Source organism: Rhinopithecus bieti, unplaced genomic scaffold, assembly GCF_001698545.2.
Source record: "Rhinopithecus bieti isolate Rb0 unplaced genomic scaffold, ASM169854v2 scaffold_5750, whole genome shotgun sequence".
NCBI classification, from domain to species: Eukaryota; Metazoa; Chordata; class Mammalia; order Primates; family Cercopithecidae; genus Rhinopithecus; species Rhinopithecus bieti.
In genome coordinates this window covers 465,072-482,554 of record NW_016805082.1, presented here as the reverse complement: position 1 = coordinate 482,554, position 17,483 = coordinate 465,072, and the positions used below count along the sequence as shown (strand labels likewise).

The 17,483-nt window shown below is 49.5% G+C and overlaps 1 protein-coding gene across 1 annotated transcript in view; it reads left to right on the top strand.

The window, feature by feature from the left end:
- Window positions 1-17,483, top strand: part of ST14 (ST14 transmembrane serine protease matriptase) — a 52,972-nt gene that overhangs the window by 13,262 nt on the left and 22,227 nt on the right. The window contains exons 2-4 of the mRNA XM_017871171.1: window positions 16,470-16,629; window positions 16,887-17,014; window positions 17,226-17,296. Coding sequence (XP_017726660.1) covers window positions 16,470-16,629; window positions 16,887-17,014; window positions 17,226-17,296 — 359 coding nt within the window. The remainder of the gene's footprint in view (window positions 1-16,469; window positions 16,630-16,886; window positions 17,015-17,225; window positions 17,297-17,483) is intronic.

The following is a 17,483-nucleotide window of genomic DNA, read 5'->3' as shown; positions in this document are numbered from 1 at the left end:
TTTTTTTTTTTTTTTTGAGAGGGGATCTTGCTCTGTTGCCCAAGCTGGAGTGCAGTGGCATGATCACAGCTCATTGCAGCCTTGACATCCCAGGCTCAAGTGATCCTCCCACCTCAGCCCTGCTGAGTAGCTATGCCACCATGCTAAGCAAATTTTTAAAAAAATTTTTGTAGAGATGGGGTCTCACTGCATTGCCCAGGCTTGTCTCAAACTCCTGGGCTCAAGCAATCCTCCCACCTCAGCCTCCCAAAGTGCTGGGATTCCAGGCATGAGCCACTGTGCCTGGCTCTCCTCTTTTTTTTTTGAGACAGAGTCTCGCTCTGTCGCCCAGTTTGGAGTGCAGTGGCGTGGTCCCAGCTCACTGCAAGCTCCGCCTCCTGGGTCCACACCATTCTGCTGCCTCAGCCTCCCGAGTAGCTGGAACTCCAGGCGCCCGCCACCACATCTGGCTAATTTTTTGTATATTTAGTAGAGACCAGGTTTCACCATGTTAGCCAGGATGGTCTTGATCTCCTGACCTTGTGATCCACCTGCCTTGGCCTCCCAAAGTGCTGGGATTACAGGCATGAGCCACCACGCTCGGCTGCAGCTGCCCTCTTTTTATGGCCACAGAGTCTTCTACTGAGGACGGACAGTGGAGGAGCAAGCTTGTGTATGTCCTTGTCTGGTTGGATGCTGTGTTTATTTATTTGCAAAACATCTCGTCCCTGTTGACAAAGTGAAACATAAGATGACGTCTTTTTCTAAGATGGAGTTACTTATGTCAAGGGCGCTCTGTACAAGCCTCACGCATCTGCAGTGGGACCCTGTAGGAGGGCAAAGAACCCGCTTCAGTGAGGACTGCCTGACACAAGTCTCTACTTTCCTTTCTGGGAGCCGGTGCAGGGGAGGGTTGGCATAACCAGGTGAGTGGTCAGGACTGAGAGCCCTGAGCTGTTGAGGCAAATACTTTTCTCTGTGTCTCAGTTTTCCCCTCTTAAAAGTGGGTTAATAACCACTTATGGCCTTCCAAATAGAACATAATTAGCTAATTCCTGCTAATGACTGAGGCCTACCTACTGTCTCCCTTTGATTTTAATTTCTCCACCCACTGTTCACCCATCTGCCAAAAGCCAGGCAGCCCCATTCCTCCCTCCAGTCTGGTGGAACAGCTGGAGTTCCCATTCAAACTTAAAAACAAAATGAAAGGCTGGGTGCGGTGGCTCACGCCTATAACCCAGCACTTTGGGAGGTCAAGGTGAGCAGATCACCTGAGGTCAGGAGTTCAAGAGCAACCTGGCCAAATGGTGAAATCCTGTCTCTACTAAAAATACAAAAATATAAAAATTAGCCAGGCGTGGTGGCGGGCGCCTGTAGTCCCAGCTACTCAGGAGGTTGAGGCAGGAGAATTGCTTGAACCTGGGAGGTGGACGTTGCGGTGAGCTAAAATGGTGCCACTGTACTCCAGACTGGGCGACAGAGCGAGACTCTGTCTCAAAACAAACAAACAAAACAAAAACAAACAAAAAACAAAACAAAAAACAAACAGACACCCCCCCCAACAAAAACATAAAAGACCTTAACAGCGCAAGTCTACTGGGCCTTAGTGGGGAGCAACCTGGCAGGTCTTTCCAGGAGCCCAGGAGCCCATCCTTGGCTGGTCCACATCTACCTGCCCGTGTCACTCTGCCCCGACCCACGGCTCCGGGAGAGCTCCACTGCCGTCCTGCTTCCTTGTAGCCCCTCTGTCCACTCTCTCTGGGAGAGAGAAGAAGGCCAGCCAGGGTGTCCCTATCCACTTGCACCCATGGGTAGTTCACCCCACAAGGCCAGAGAGTGCTGGCCAGCTCGCAGCATGCTCTGGGCTTCAGCTTACACATCAAGCTTCTGGTAGTTTCCAAAAACTTTTTTTAAAACAATGAAAACCTTGTTTCAAATACTTTTTTTGCACAGCCTGAAAATAATGAAACAATTGGCTTGAAGCAGGAGCAGGACACAAAGGGCCTCTGGATCATTCCTTAAGACAAGTTAGGGATCCAAAACCACAGGCAGACCCACAGCGGCAGGAGGAGGGAATCTGCGCACGGCTGCAGCCCCAGGAGCTGCTCTTCCACCTCTGAGGGCTCCCAAGGGATCGTCCCCTCCCTCCCCCCTGGGGCCCACGGCCAGGTGAAGGAGGTGGTGGCCATAGCAAATACACTCATTATTTTTGGACATCTTTGTGCCACGTAGGTGTTTCCAATATCACGTCTAATTCTTACAGCAGCTCAGCTTCATTTTCAGATGAAAAAAGGGTTAAGGGAGGATAATTTTTCAAAAACCCAGATAGCTGAAACTGTGGCAGAGCTGAATTTTGAACCCAAATCTATCTGACTCCAAATCCAGTGTTGCTCTCCTGGGCCCTCTGCTGCTTCTCCTCGGGGTGGGCTGTGTGGGTGTGGGGTGGGGGTGTGGGTGGCAGTTATTACTAACTCCCCATATAGAGCCACCCTTGACATAAGTAACTCCGTCTTAGAAAAAGACTTCATCTTACATTTCATAGGGCACTTTGCCAACAAGGACAAGGTGTTTTGCTTGATAAATTTAAAGACTGCATCCAAACAGACAAGCATACTCTTCCACTGTCCTCAGCAGAGGACTCTGTGGTCATAAAAAGAGCAGGACTTTGGCAGTTCACCCTCTGCTGTCACTGGTGATAAGCACCCAACGTCCACTGCCAAAGGCTCTGCCCACATTACAGACTCTTCCCTGAAAGACTGAGGAAACAGCCAGCCTAGCCAAGCCCAGATTTCTTTTTGTCATTGTGGCTCTCCCTGGACTGGTTCATTAACCCTGTTTCCTATCCCCTTTCTCTTGATATGTTTTTCAAGTTTGCCATAAAATGTTACCTTATGGGTTTCTGATAATGACGCGTCTAGTGTATCTTGCATGGCTCTGCTTGCCGAGAGAGCATTCATGTAGGAGGACTGCAGATTAGGTGGTGCTCCTAACAGAAGTGTTCTCTGAATTTCATTTACAGCTGGAATTTCAAGCGGAATGGCAAATTCATTATGTCTATCACATACCATCCCTAAGATCGCTGCTTTTCTTGGATTCCTTTGTCCCTGTGTTAGATTTTTTTCAAGTCTGTCTCCAGATTTTGATGGGTCTGAGTATGGGTGGACAGATCTCCAGGCTGATGTGATCCAGTCCTAGAGGGCTAGAACACATCTTGGCTGATTGTTTTTTTTTTTTTTTTGATACGGAATCTCACTCTTTCTTTTCTTTTCTTTCTCTCTCTCTCTATGTATTTTTTGTTTGTTTTTGAGATGGAGTTTTGTTCTTGTTGCCCAGACTGGAGTGCAATGGTGCAATCTCGGCTCATCGCAACCTCCGCCTCCCGGGTTCAAGTGATTCTCCTACCTCAGCCTCCTGAGTAGCTGGGATTACAAGCATGCGCCACCACGCCTGGCTAATTTTTTGTATTTTTAGTAGAGACGGGATTTCTCCATGTTGGTCAGGCTGATCTCAAACTCCTGACCTCAGGTGATCTGCCCACCTCGGCCTCCTAAAGTGCTGGTGGGATTACAAGCGTGAGCCACCACGCCTGGCCTGGAGTCACTCTTTCTTGCCCAGGCTCGATTGCAGTGGCGTGATCTCGGCTCACTGTAACCTCCACCCCCTGGGTTCAAGCGATTCTCCTGTCTCAGCCTCCTGAGTACCTGGGACTACAGGCGTGTGCCACCACATCCAGCTAATTTTGTATTTTTAGTAGAGACAGGGTTTCACCATGTTGGCCAGGCTGGTTTCAAACTCCTCACTCCACCTGCCTCAGTCTCCCAAAGTACTGAAATTACAGGCGTGAGCCGCCACACCCAGCCTTGGCTGATTTGTTGATGGTTCTAATGGTTTATGGTTTGGTAGTTTTGTAATAGCTCATGACGGTTTCCTGCTTGTGTAGGGATGTGATGCGTTTCTGTGCTCGATAGTGTCATGGTGTCTGCTCCATCCTCCCACAGATGGAGGGGCCAGTCTGCATCTGTGCTCTGTCTTTGGCAAAAATCTGTTCTTACTTTTGGTAACTCTGCTTGGTGTATTCTCTGTCCTCATTGGTGTCCTGAGGACTGTGATTCTCGTAGTATCTTTGGTAACTATTTTTCTGGTTGTTATACATCTTGCTGTATATACCCACCCGAAAGCTCATTGTAATCTGCTAAGTTCTCTGCAGGGGGCTCCTTTGGTCCCAGGGGTTCCTCCCTAAAAGTTACCTCTGACAGGGATTTACTTTTCCTTAAAATTCTTTAAGCTGGCTCTTTGCCTGTCTGGCAATCTGTGAGATACTTTGCATTAAAAGTGCAGGGATTTTTTCTTTTGGGGCTTAACTTTTTTTTTTTTTTTTTTTTTTTGAGATGGAGTCTTCCTCTGTCACCCAGGCTGGAGTGCAGTGTCATGATCTCGGTTCACTGCAACCTCTGCCTCCTGGGTTCTGGTGATTCTCCTACTTCAGCCTCCCAAATAGCTGGGACTACAGACCCGTCCCACCACGCCTGGCTAACTTTTTTGTATTTTTAGTAGGGATGGGATTTCACCATGTTAGCCAAGATGGTCTTGATCTCCTGACCTCATGATTCGCCTGCCTTGGCCTCCCAGAGTGCTGGGATTACAGGCGTGAGCCACCGCACCTGGCCGGGCTTAACATTTTTAGGGTCCTCAAGTCTGACTCTACATCCTCAGGGGGTCATGCAGGGAGTCTTTCTGACTTCCAGCTCTATTTGGGCAATGGTTCCATTTCCCACCTTAGCCAGCCGTATGAGTGGGGGTTATGCAACAACTGGCTTCCTCTTTCAGCCGAGTTAAAAGGCGCAGTGGCTCACGCCTGTAATCCCAGCACTTTGGGAGGCTGAGGCGGGCAGATCACCAGGACAAGAGATCGAGACCATCCTGGCAAACATGGTGAAACCCCGTCTCTATTAAAAATACAGAAATTAGCTGGGCATGGTGGCAGGCACCTGTAATCCCAGCTACTCGGGAGGCTGAGGCAGGAGAATCGCTTGAATCCGGGAGGTGGAGGTTGCAGTGAGCCGAGATGGCACCATTGCACTCCAGCCTGGGCGACAAGAGCGAAACTCTGTCTCAAAAAATATAAAAATAAAAAAAAAAAATTTGTTTTGTCAATCGCCATCTCCTAAGTTGAGACCATGCTTGCTATGAGCCTTTCTGGCGCCACCAGCTTCCTAGCCTGGCAACAGCCGAGACCCTGTCAGTTCTTGGAGCTGCAGGACCTGGGTAAAGAACCCGATCACCTGAGGTTTTCCTCAGGGAGCCAGACTTTCAAGGTGAAGTGAGATGATGTCTCTTTTTCAAGAGGGTGGCAGTTTGTTTTTTCAAACGGCTTGATTTCTAATTTAAGTTTTAGTGGGGGCTTTGGCCTTAGAATCAACTATGCCATCTATGCCCAGTAAGCTGACTGTGCCAATTCTCATGAGTGGTACGAGGTCAGAGACCACCAGGTCCATGCACCTTTGTGTCCTTCCACAAGGTCAGACTTATTGATGCGACTTCAATCACACAAGCCACGAGCCGCATGGAGTTCCCAAAGAGACAGTTCTCCTTAGTACTTCCTGTTCACTCCGCAGTCAGAGCCTCAGGCACACAGGCTCAAACCACTCCAGTCAATATTGCAAACTAGGCCGGGCACGGTGGCTCAAGCCTGTAATCCCAGCACTTTGGGAGGCCGAGGCGGGCGGATCACAAGGTCAGGAGATCGAGACCATCCTGGCTAACATGGTGAAACCCCGTCTCTACTAAAAAATACAAAAAACTAGCCGGGCGAGGTGGCGGGCGCCTGTAGTCCCAGCTACTCGGGAGGCTGAGGCAGGAGAATGGCGTGAACCCGGGAGTTGGAGCTTGCAGTGAGCTGAGATCTGGCCAGTGCACTCCAGCTTGGGTGACAGAGCGAGACTCCGGCTCAAAAAAAAAAAAAAAAAAAAAAAAAAAAAAAATATTGCAAACTATACATCATAATATTCTTAACCAATATATAAAAGTACGGATTAAACATTCCACATCAAAGTAACATTTAACATCAAGAGAAAGGGGATAGGAAGAAGGGTTAACAAACCAGTCCAGGGAGAGCCACGAAGAGAAAAAGAATCTCCTGGTGTGAGCTGGCTCATTTGTGGATCTTGCAGGGAAGAGTTTCTGATGTTGGCAGAACCTTCATTGGCAGATTCTGGGTGCTTATCACGAGTGACAGCAAAACGGTGTCAGTGAAGATGGCATCTTGAGCTGCCGAAGTCTTGCTCTTTTTATGGCCACAGAGTCCTCTGGAACGACAGTGAAGGAGTGTGCTTGTGTATTCCCCTGTCTGGTTGGTTATTTATTAAGCAAAACGTCTTGTTCCTATTGGCAAAGTGCCCTGTGAAATGTAAGATGAAGTCGTGTTCTAGGATGGCGTTACTTATGTCAAGAGTGCTCTGTACAAGGCTCCTGGTCCCTTGGCTGCATGGGGAGGGCCCTGGGCAGTGCTGGGAGTTGGGATGGGACTTGAAACCTGCAGGAGTTGGCTGCTCACTGGCAGAGAACCACTGGGTTTTTGTGTTGACAACGTCCTCACAGCCGGCTGAGTCAGGCCCTGGGGGACTTTCCTTCAGGCTCTAACCAGGTGTGGAGACTGGTGGTTTACTTCCTTCAGTGGGAGTTCTTGGCTGTGGGTCAGCTTTGTGTTCCCCTGATGGGCTGGGGTTACAGATCTACAGATATTTCTGGATCTTCCTTGGGGCCCTGCAGCCCCACCTGTTTTCCAGCAGCTCCTTCTGGTGAGGCAGCTGAGGGCGGTGACGGGTCAAAGGGAAAGGTGGGCGGGCTGGGGTTTTGGGGTGTCTACTACCAGCTGGCTGGGCCTGCAGCTGGGCCTGTGCTCTCCCAGGAGGAGCTGGAGTGTGTCTTTCTGGGAAAAGTGATAGCCTCAGGGACTTCTGGGACTATGCTTATAACCAATTGTGGGAGGGTCCCCAGGGCGTGGAAGCAAAGTTCAACCTGGCACAGCAGCTTCCCTGCATCCCAGGTGGTTGCTCAAAATAGACCAGCTGAGACTAAGTCAGCTTCTCCTGCTGGTGACGGGAAGGGGTGAGCCTCCAGGAAATGGTGGGTGGAGTTTCTCCAACTTTCAGGTTCCCAAGAATGACCTGGGGCACTTGATAAAAACTTCCAAATCCCAGGCCCTGCTTTCTGACGCATGACATCAGCATCTCCAGGGAGAGGGGTTTGGGAATCTGGATGTGGAACAAACACTGCATTTGTTTCAGTTGATTTTTATTGTTCTTTTTCACGACCAGACAAGTCCAGGAAATGCTGGGGGTTGCAATCAATGGGAACCGTAGGCTTTTGCAGGTTTCGTGAAAATTGGCTTCTAGAGAGATCGATTGCCCCTAGTTGGGGAGTGGGTGGGAGGATTCCAGTGTGGGCTTTCTTTTCCTTTCTCATTTGCCCCTGGGTCATCCCCAGATAAGCACTCAAGTGTCCTCTCTTATGAGGTCCCGTGCTGGGCCCTGGACTGCCATGGTGGCAGGTGGGGTGAAGTCCCGCCCTCAGGAGCCTGCTGACTGCCTGCTCTGTGCACAGCGCCTGGAGCTTCCCGGTGGCTGCTGATTTAACTAGGGAGGGCCTGTCTATGTGGGGTCCCTCCTAGCCGGAGACAGGTCCCGTTGATAATCAGCAGCCTGATGAAGAGGCCTTCCTGCAGCACCCCTCTGGTATCTGTCTCAGCTCAGCATTGCCCAGGTGACAAACACAGCGTTCATTCTTGGCAGTCGTTCCCTGCTGTCATCTGAGGTGGGCTTGAGTCGTGCTGGGTATCCAGGGAATCTGGCTAGGATACAGCGCAACCTTGTAGCCAGTCCGGCAGGGAGCGCGCACGAGGCTGTGCTGGCTCCGTCTTTCCCTTGCAAAGGAAGGCAGCTTCGACCTGCCACAGAATGCTTTCTTCCCCGGGGAGACCCTTGCAGGTGCTCGGGCTCTGCTTTCCTTTCTCGCTTGAACAATTACAGGGATAGTTTATGGTTCTCAAGATCCTGGTGGGGGTGATGACGTCATGGGATTGAAATCCGTCCCACCTGGTGGGTAGGTACACTGAATCACTGAGCATGTCAGTCAAGAGTCTTGGCAACAAATCAGTGGCACTTGGCAGCAGCACACAAATCCAGCCACCCCTGTCCTCGCCTCAGGTCTGAGCAGCATAACTGTGTCCCTAGCTGGTGGCATCGCCCCTGCCCCTTGACCTTGATCTTCAGCCTCAGAAACAGGTTACCCATTGTCATGCAATTGTCCTTCATGGTCCCTCCCCAGGATTCCAAGGGACCTCTTCAGGTTTCCAGGTTCAGCCCCTTCCTTCCCAGCAGATCACACCCAACCTTAGCCACATGAGGAATGATCTTTAGAAAGGGTCTGGCCCGAAGCTTCATTTTCCATGTCTGCTTTGGTTGGAATCTTGTGTGGCTTTGTGGGCAGTTGGTAGTATTTTTGTTGTTGATAAGTGCAGGGGCCCTTCCCCGTTGCATCTCTCTAAGGAGAACCATGCTCTGAGCTACCCATGGCAAATTCTGGCTTTGGGCTTGTTGGTCCCCAGAGCCAGTGGGGTCGTGGGCCCTGGAGGGTTTGCACTCAGCGACAGGTCTGAGTGTGTTTGAGGAACCAGGAGAGCGTTTCTCTCAAAAGGAGGATTCTCTGGTTGACTCACACAGTTTTGTTAGCTCAGCATTTAGCTTTCAGCCCTGGTGAGTTTCTCTGAATTAATGAGAGTAGGCTGGCCGCAAGAATCTTTCCTATATTATCAAATAAAATAGGTCTCTTTTTTTGGCCCTCTAGAAATCAGTGTTTTTTTCTTTTCATTTTGGAGAGCCTGACCTTGGGGAGGATACGCATCAGTTGCTCTAGTGTGCTTCAGACAACGAGATAAGATGAAATAGGGTGTGCTCCAGGACTTCTCCACTCCCCCTTCCTGGGTTTCTGGATCTGACCCCTCTCTCCCTGAGGAAAGTTGGGTGGGATGGCGATGGTTGGATCTTGTGCCTGCTAGGTGGGATGGTGGTCTGATCCGTTCCCTGCGGGTGGATGGTGGTGTGATCTCGTGTTCTGCTGGACTGGAATGGTGGTCTGATTCGTGTCTGCTGGGTGAATGGGGTCTGATCTCGTGTCCTGCTGGGTGGAATGGTGGTCTGATCTCCGCCCTGTGGGTGGGATGGTGGTGGGCCCTGTTAGATCCTGGCCCTTTAGGGTCTGTACCCTGCTTGTCCTGAGCCCTTATCCCCAACCTCCCACCTGGAAGTCATTCCTCGCTCCCTTGTCTGAGTGGCCTGGAGCCGAGCTGCTGTGTTTCTGGGCCCTCTGGCCAGGAGCTAACTAAAGTGGGCCAGCAGGAAGAGGCTGTGATAGTTACGTGGCCTCTATCTGTGTTTATGGTAAGCAGACACCTGGCTTCATAGCACCGTTTTTTGTGTGCACCTGCAAATATGTTTGCTTTTCAGAAAGAGAGACAAGAGAAGTGAAAGCAGGCACAGGCACAGGATCTCGCCTGTCGGCTGTGGCCCCATGGGGAGGTGTTATGTCTACAGTTGTCTAAGTGTCTAAGTGGATGGGAGCTCCCTGAGACCTCCTCCTTCCTCCTCCCCCACCCAGGAGTTAAAAGAGCTTTGCTGCTTCACTGACTTTATTAGCTTTGTGACCTTGGAGGAACAGGCTACTCCCTCTCTTTCAGCCTCAGTGCTCTTATCAATAAAACGATGGGATTATGCAACAGTATCTCTGTTACACCTGAACATGGAGCCAAGAGCTAAGGTTATAAAAGGAAGCAGCCCAGTTACTGATTAGACAGCACTTTTGGGCTGAGTGGCGCCACAGAGCTCACACTGCAGGGAGGACGGAGGACCCACCATTGAGCTAGCGCCACTGCTGGCAGCCTCGCTCTGTGGCAGAGCCTGGGGAGATCCCTGAGTCAATGCCCTCAGCCACCTTCCCCTTCTCATGGGAGTCTCTGCCTACTTTCCTGTTTCCCTGAATCCTTGCTCCCTGAATTCTGGAACCTAACCACACTGGGAGGCAGTAAACCAGGACCAGATTCTGGGTCTGCCACCAAGCGCTGGGTGACCTTGCAAAATTAGCATTCTTCCCTGCCTTCTCTATATAACAGGGGTGATAGCACCAGCCAGTCTGGAATGAGTCACAGGATTGTTGTGAAGATCCAGTAAGAAAATGGTTGTGAAATTACCCTGTGAATTGGATATACATCTAAACATAATAAATTATTATTTTGTTACCTTTCTTTCCTTCCTTCCTTCCTTCTTTTTCCCTCCCTCCCTCCCTCCCTCCCTCCCTTCCTTCCTTCCTTCCTTCCTTCCCTTGGTCTTGCTGTCTCGCCCAGGCTGGAGGGTAGTGGTATGATCATGGCTCACTGCAGCCTCAGCCTCCCTGGGCTCAGATCATCCTCCTGCCTCAGCCTCCTGAGTAGCCAAGACTACAGGTGCATGCTGCCATGCCTGGCTAGTTTTTTTTTTGTATTTTTGAGGAGATGGGGTTTAGCCATTTTGGCCACGCTGGTCTCGAACTCCTGGGCTCAAGTGATCTGCCCACCTTGGCCTTTCACAGTGCAGGTGTGAGCCACCATGCCTGGCCCTTTTGTTAAATTTCTTTTTTTTCTTTCTTTTTTTTTTTTTTGAGACCAAGTCTCACTCTGTTGCCCAGGCTGGAGTGCAGTGGTGTGATCTCAGCTCACTGCAATCTCCGCCTCCCGGGTTCAAGGGACTCTTGTACTTCAGCCTCCCGAGTAGCTGGGATAACAGGCGTCCGCCACCACACCCGGCTAATTTTTTTGTATTTTTAGTAGAGATGGGGTTTCCCCCATGTTGACCAGGCTGTTCTCAAATTCCTGACCTCAGGTGATCCGCCTGCCTTGGCCTTCAAAAGTGCTGGGATTGCAGGCACGAGCCACCGCACCCGGCCACTTTTGTTACCTTTTTTTTTTTTGAGATGGAGTTTCGCTCTTGTTGCCCAGGCTGGAGTGTAATGGCATGATTTTGGCTCACTGCAACCTCAGCCTCCCAGATTCAAGCGATTGTCCTGCCTCAGCCCCCTGAGTAGCTGGGATTACAGGCGTCCACCACCACGCCTGGCTAATTTTTTTGTATTTTTAGTAGAGATGGGGTTTCACCATGTTGGCCAGGCTGGTCTCAAACTCCTGACCTCAGGTGATCCACCTGCCTCGGCCTCCTAAAGTGCTGGGATTAGAGGTGTGAGCCACCACGCCCAGCCTACATTTCTTTTTTTTTTTTTTCCGAGACAGAGTCTCACTCTCTTGCCCAGGCTGTAGGGCAGTGGCATGATCTCAGCTCACCGCAACCTCCGCCCCCTAGGTTCAAGCCATTCTCCTGCCTCAGCCTGCTGAGTGGCTGGGACTACAGGCATGCACCACCACGACTGCCTAATTTTTTTGTATTTTTAGTAGAGACACGGGTTTCACCATGTTGGTCAGGCTGGTCTCAAACTCCTGACCTCAAATGATCCACCTGCCTCAGCTTCCCAAAGTGCTGGGATTACAGGCGGGAGCCACTGTTCCCGGCTACATTTCTTATACTTATATACACATACACAGTCTGTTCAGAGTCTAGCCGAAATCTCTGTTTTCTCATTCTTAAGTATGATAAGACTAAGTATGATAAGACTCAGTATGATAAGTATCATTCTTAAGTATGATAAGACTACCAGAAGCCACCAGATGTCTAAAGAAAACCTAGCCTGAAAGAAAGTCAAAGGGGAAGTTCCAAAGATAATATAAAAATATCTAGTTGAAACTGGGTGCAGTGGTGCACCCTATAGTCCCAGCTACTCAGGAGGCTGAGGCAGGAGGATTGCTTGAGCCAGGAGTTGAAGACCAGCCTGGGCAACATAGCAAGACCCTGTATCTTAAAAAGAAAAAAAAGATTGCATTGCATCTATAGCTAAATTTGAGAATAGACATCTTAATATTGAGTCTTCTAATCCATGAACAGCATATATTGCTTAACTAATTTAGGTCTTTTAGAATTTCTCCCAGCAGTATTTTGCATCTTTCAGTGTACAGGTTTTGTGCATTTTCTGTCAGATTTACCTCTAAGTATTTCATATTTTTGAAGCTATCGTAAATGGTGTCTTTTAGTTTTAGTTTCCAGTTGTTCATTGCTGATATGCCAGTACAAAGACAGCTACGGGAGTGTTTCTGGCAGCTCTATTTGTAATGACCTCAGATTGGAGACACCCCAAATGTCCATCAATAGGTGAACAGGTAAACACAGGCTTGTGTACCCAAACGATGGGATAAATGCAGCAACAACCGAAAGGCATGCACTGCTGTGCACACAGGAACCTGGGTGAGTCTCATAGGAATCGTGCGGAATGAAAGTAGCCAGATGGAAGAGTGCATACTGCAGAATTCTATTTACATAAAGCTCTGGGAAAAGCAGCCTGAAGCAGATGCGTGGTTTCTTGGGGACAGGAAATGGATTCAGGGAGGAACATGTGGGAGGGGCCAGGAGGAGACTTTGAAGGCCACGGACATGGGCATCATCTTAGCTGTGGATGGTTTCATGGGTGCATATGGATGCCCAAAATTGTACACTTAAATATTTACACTTTATTTTATGCAATAATACCTCAATGAAGCTGTTTTTTAAATTTAATGGAAGGTTTGCAAGAGCAAGTCAAAGAAATTCCCAAAATAGAACCAAACGCTGAAGAAACACAAAATACGGGAGAGAAAAGACGACAGCTGGAGGTGTAGAGGATCCATTCTTATCTGTGATGTTCCAAAATGTCACCACAGTACAGTCTGTTTGGCTACATGTGCTGCTTCATTTGTCTTTCTCACCATTCACCGAGCCCTTTGAATTGGAAGGTTTAGGACTCTCTTCAGCTCTTGGAAATACCCTTCCAGTATTTCTTTGGTAATGGTCTCTTCTCTGCCAGGCCCAGAAAAGATTGGGCTCAAGTATTCTAGAAGACAGAGGTGAGACAAGAAAGGACATTGTTCGAAATCCCCAAATCTCCACCTCGGCCCCAAGCCAAAAGACAAAGACCCCACAGACTCCCACAGTGGATGGGAAAAGTAGTCTGGAGAGATCGAATCAAAGAATGTCTGGGCTTGAGGACCCCAAGTACAGAGGAAAGCTGTCGTGAGAGGTGAAAAGAAGGGGAAAGAGTCTCTTCGCCTACATGTTCCTGAATGCTAGTGGCTGGGTTTAAATCACTCCAGCCAGGAGATTAGAAAATTATTCTCTGGAGCAATGGAACCATCCACAGGAAGATGTATATAGTCTAACAGTTGGGAGTGCCCAGAAAAAAATCTGTTTCGCCACTTACTTGTGTCCCCCCAGGTGAAGCCAGTTGTGGCAAGGCAGGCACACAGAGCTTCCAAACAACCTTCAGGAGCTTGTTTCTAAATAAAAATAACCACCCAGGATCCCCCAGCATTTGAGGAAAGTCTTCAACATTGAAGAGAAAGTCAAAACAGAGAAAAGATACTCAGTGGAAATATAAAGATGAGAAGGTTTTGCATTCACAAAGCAAATACAAGATGCCATAAAAGAGGAAAATTCAAAGAACAAGAACGCTCTTAGAAATTAAAATTTTGATACCAAGAATGAAAAACTCAATTGAAAGGTTAAAAATAATGAGATGGATAATATGGAGAAAGGATAAATAGAGGATAAATATAATAAGGATTAAAGAAAGGTAGACCAGGGAAGATGAAAAGGAGACATAATCTAAAAAATAAGACAGGAAAATCACTTTGGGAGGCTGAGATGAAAGGATAGCTTGAAGCCAGGAGTTCGAGACCAGCCTGGGCAACATAGCAAGACCTTGCTTCTACAAAAAATTATTAAAAAATTAACTGGACACGGTGGTGTACAGCTATAGTCCTGCCTACTCAGGAGGCTGAGGTGGGAGGATTACCTGAGCTCCAGAGTTCAAGGTTACAGTGAGCTATGATTAGACCACTGCACTCCAGCCTAGGCAACACAGCAAGACCCTGTCTCAAGGAAACAAAAAGACCCAATTCAAAGCACATCCTCAAGGCTTTCAAAGAAAGACAATGAAGTCATAAGTAAAAGATAGTGAGTTTATAATATTATCATATTTCTCAAAAGCAAATTAGAACTAAAAAACAATAGAGCCGTCAGAATTCTTTTCTTTTCTTTTCTTTTCTTTTTTTTGAGACAGTTTCAGTCTGCCACCCAGGCTGGAGTGCAATGGTGCAATCTCAGCTCACTGCAACCTCTGCCTCCTGGGTTCAAGCAATTCTCCTGCCTCAGCCTCCCGAGTAGCTGGGATTACATGCACGTGCCACCACACCCAGCTAATTTTTGTGTTGTTAGCAGAGACGGGGTTTCACCACGTTGGCCAGGCTGGTCTTGAACTCCCGATCTCAGATGATCCACGTGCCTTGGCCTCCCAAAGTGCTGAGATAACAGGCGTGAGCCACTGCGTCCAGCCTGAGCCCTCAAAATTCTAAGTGAAAATTATTTTAAACCTGTAGTTCTATACCCAGCCAAATTTCCATAAGTGTGAGTGTAGAATTAAGGTATTTTCAGAAACATGCAAAGTATCAAAAAATATTCTTCTCAGAAAGTAAATGTTCGTCTCTTCTGGGTCTTTATAGTTAGAAAAAAATTTTTAAAAAGTATATGTTCCACCAAAATGAAGTGTAACCCGAGAAAGATGAAGACATGGAATCCAGGAAATAAGGGTTTTAATGCAGAAGAAGATTAAGAAAAATCCCAGGGTGATGGTGAAGGAAGTTCTGGACAACTGCTATGAGAAAGGACGGGGGCTCTCGAAGTGTGGCCCTCAGGAAGAATATGAAATAAGTTATTTAACAGATTTTATATGTAGAAGATTGAGAAGAGTACTGCAGAGCTCTTAGACTGTATGTAAAGATTTGGGTACAAATTAAAAAGTAACCCCAGTAAGTGAAAATTCACAGCAGGAAAAACAAAGAAATTGTACAAAGAAAGGAAACATAATAGTGAACAATATTTTCACAGGCTAATAAAGAAAACGTAGAGTATGGATATGATTTTTTTCAACTTTGGGCTTGTAACTATTGGGAGGATTGGGAGAGAAAGGGCGGAAGGACACTAAAATCCACATTGTCATAATAGAAAGTCAACCGATTTCTAGATGGATGAGTCAAGAGATTATGGTGTTGCCATAGTATTTAGAAATCTAGAGACGACTCCAGAACGAGCAGCTTGAACACATTTTAAGTGGCGTCTGGAATGTGTTTGTGTGTGTGATATTCGATCAACTCACAAATATAGCCAATTAGGAAACCAAAATTGGAGTTATAAGTATCCCAGTAAGGCAGGAGTGAGGAGAATCTTTCATGCGGTGAGTTGCTAGTGGGTAAATGTCACAAACCAAGACATGTCAGCTTAAATTTACACTGTCGAATTATGAGATCACCACCAGAACGACATCAGGAAACTGTTGAAAGGGCCAACACATATGGGTTTGGGATGGGCTGTTGCTTTTGTTGTGAGCCATATTGAGGGGGTGTGAGGTAGTTAAACCGAAAGTGCCACAGCGCCAGGCCATGGTGCGTCCCCAGGATTCAGGGCGGGTAGATGGCATGTGCTGTGGGCAGAAACCTTTGCCAGTCCGTCACTGTGGGCAGCAGACACCCCACCTGCCCCTCTGTATTCTGGCCCCTCCTCATGGATACCCTTGGCAGGGAGGACCCCAGGGAAGTCACCATCCTGTTTGTTGGGCATTTGGTTTGTTTGCTTTTCCTTCTCTTGGGGCTGCGCATGGGTGTAGATTCCCACAGTGGGCCTCCCACTGTGCTTTCCGGTCCTGGACTGGGGTTCCCAAGGTTAAACACAGAGCAGTTTTTTTTCCACGACGGCAGCACCTTTTTACTTTTGGCTGGTTAAGGCCACTGGGTAGGGTGTGCAGTTGAGTGCTGGCCACAGGCTCCTGGGCCAGGTGATGGGGGACTGAATCTGGTAGGGGCTGTGTCCGAGTGAGCAGTGCCTGCTCGTAGAAGTCTGCACAGGGGCACCATAGTTGCCAGTCATGGTCTTGGCCTGGGGCCCCTCTCCGGGCCGGGGCACCCACCTATGTCAAAGATGATTCACTGAAGGGAAGACCTCGAAGACCGAGTTTCCACAGCCCTTCATTGCATTTTAATTTAAATGAACAATTCGTAAGCAGTGATCGCCTGGTGCTGTCCAGACCCTGAGATGCGTGGTCGGGAAGGCCGACCTCATGTTCCTCCAGAGCATGCCCGGGGTTCATGTCGTGGAGTCTGCGCTCTGGGCAGTGGTCCCCATGCCTCTGGGGGAAGCCCCCTTCTTCTCACCCAAGCCCCTGCTTTCTTCTTTCACCCAAGCCGGACCTCACAAAATGTGAACATCTTCTCCAGCGGGGCGCAGGGGGAGAGGGGTGAGAGGGTCTGAGTGGTGGCACCTCTCTCCCGGCAGAAAGTGAATGGCTTGGAGGAAGGCGTGGAGTTCCTGCCGGTCAACAACGTCAAGAAGGTGGAAAAGCATGGCCCGGGGCGCTGGGTGGTGCTGGCCGCCGTGCTGATCGGCCTCCTCTTGGTCTCGCTGGGGATCGGCTTCCTAGTGTGGCATTTGCAGTGTGAGTAAAGCGGGGGCTGGCTCCGGGGAGGACGAGGAGGGGGTGGCTGTCCCTCCTCCCTCAGTGGACAGACCCAGGGCCGCCTACTGAGGACACGAGGGTCTCTTGGCCTCTCTGGAACCCCGATGGGGAGTGATGGGAAGCAGTCAGGGCTGGCCCATTGCTCCCTCCCGGCATTCATTCCCCGTTGTGGATGGCGAGGGACAGGCAGGGGTGGTACCGCCTCCCCTGACCGAGCGCCTTCTGGTCTCACACAGACCGGGACGTGCGTGTCCAGAAGATCTTCAATGGCTACCTGAGGATCACAAATGAGAATTTTGTGGATGCCTACGAGAACTCCAACTCCACTGAGTTTGTAAGCCTGGCCAGCAAGGTGAAGGACGCGGTGAGTGCAGCCTGCCCAGAGCTCTGCCTGGCTGTGTGCCCTGGTGTCACACCTGCTGGGCAGGAGGGACATACCTCGCCTGTGCTCCCAGGGCCTTGGGATGGGGGTGATCTGGGACGGGGCCCCGAGTCCCGGAGGGGAGGGGGCAGCCCGGGCTTAGGGCAGCGTCATCGCTGTGTGGGACCCGCCTTGAGTCTCTGCCCTTCCTCAGCTGAAGCTGCTGTACAGCGGGGTCCCGTTCCTGGGCCCCTACCACAAGGAGTCGGCCGTGACAGCCTTCAGGTGGGTGCAGAGAGAAGGCTCAGTGGGATGCATCCCAGACTGGCTGGGAGTATGATCGGGGTGCAGTGTGTGGGGCGGAAAGCAGGAGATGGTGCTGGAGGTCCTGGCCTGGAGAACCAAGGAGGGTCGTCGCCGTGTCCTCCTGTGCGTTACTTGGCAGCCTGCCTCTTCTGCCCCTCGGCAAAGG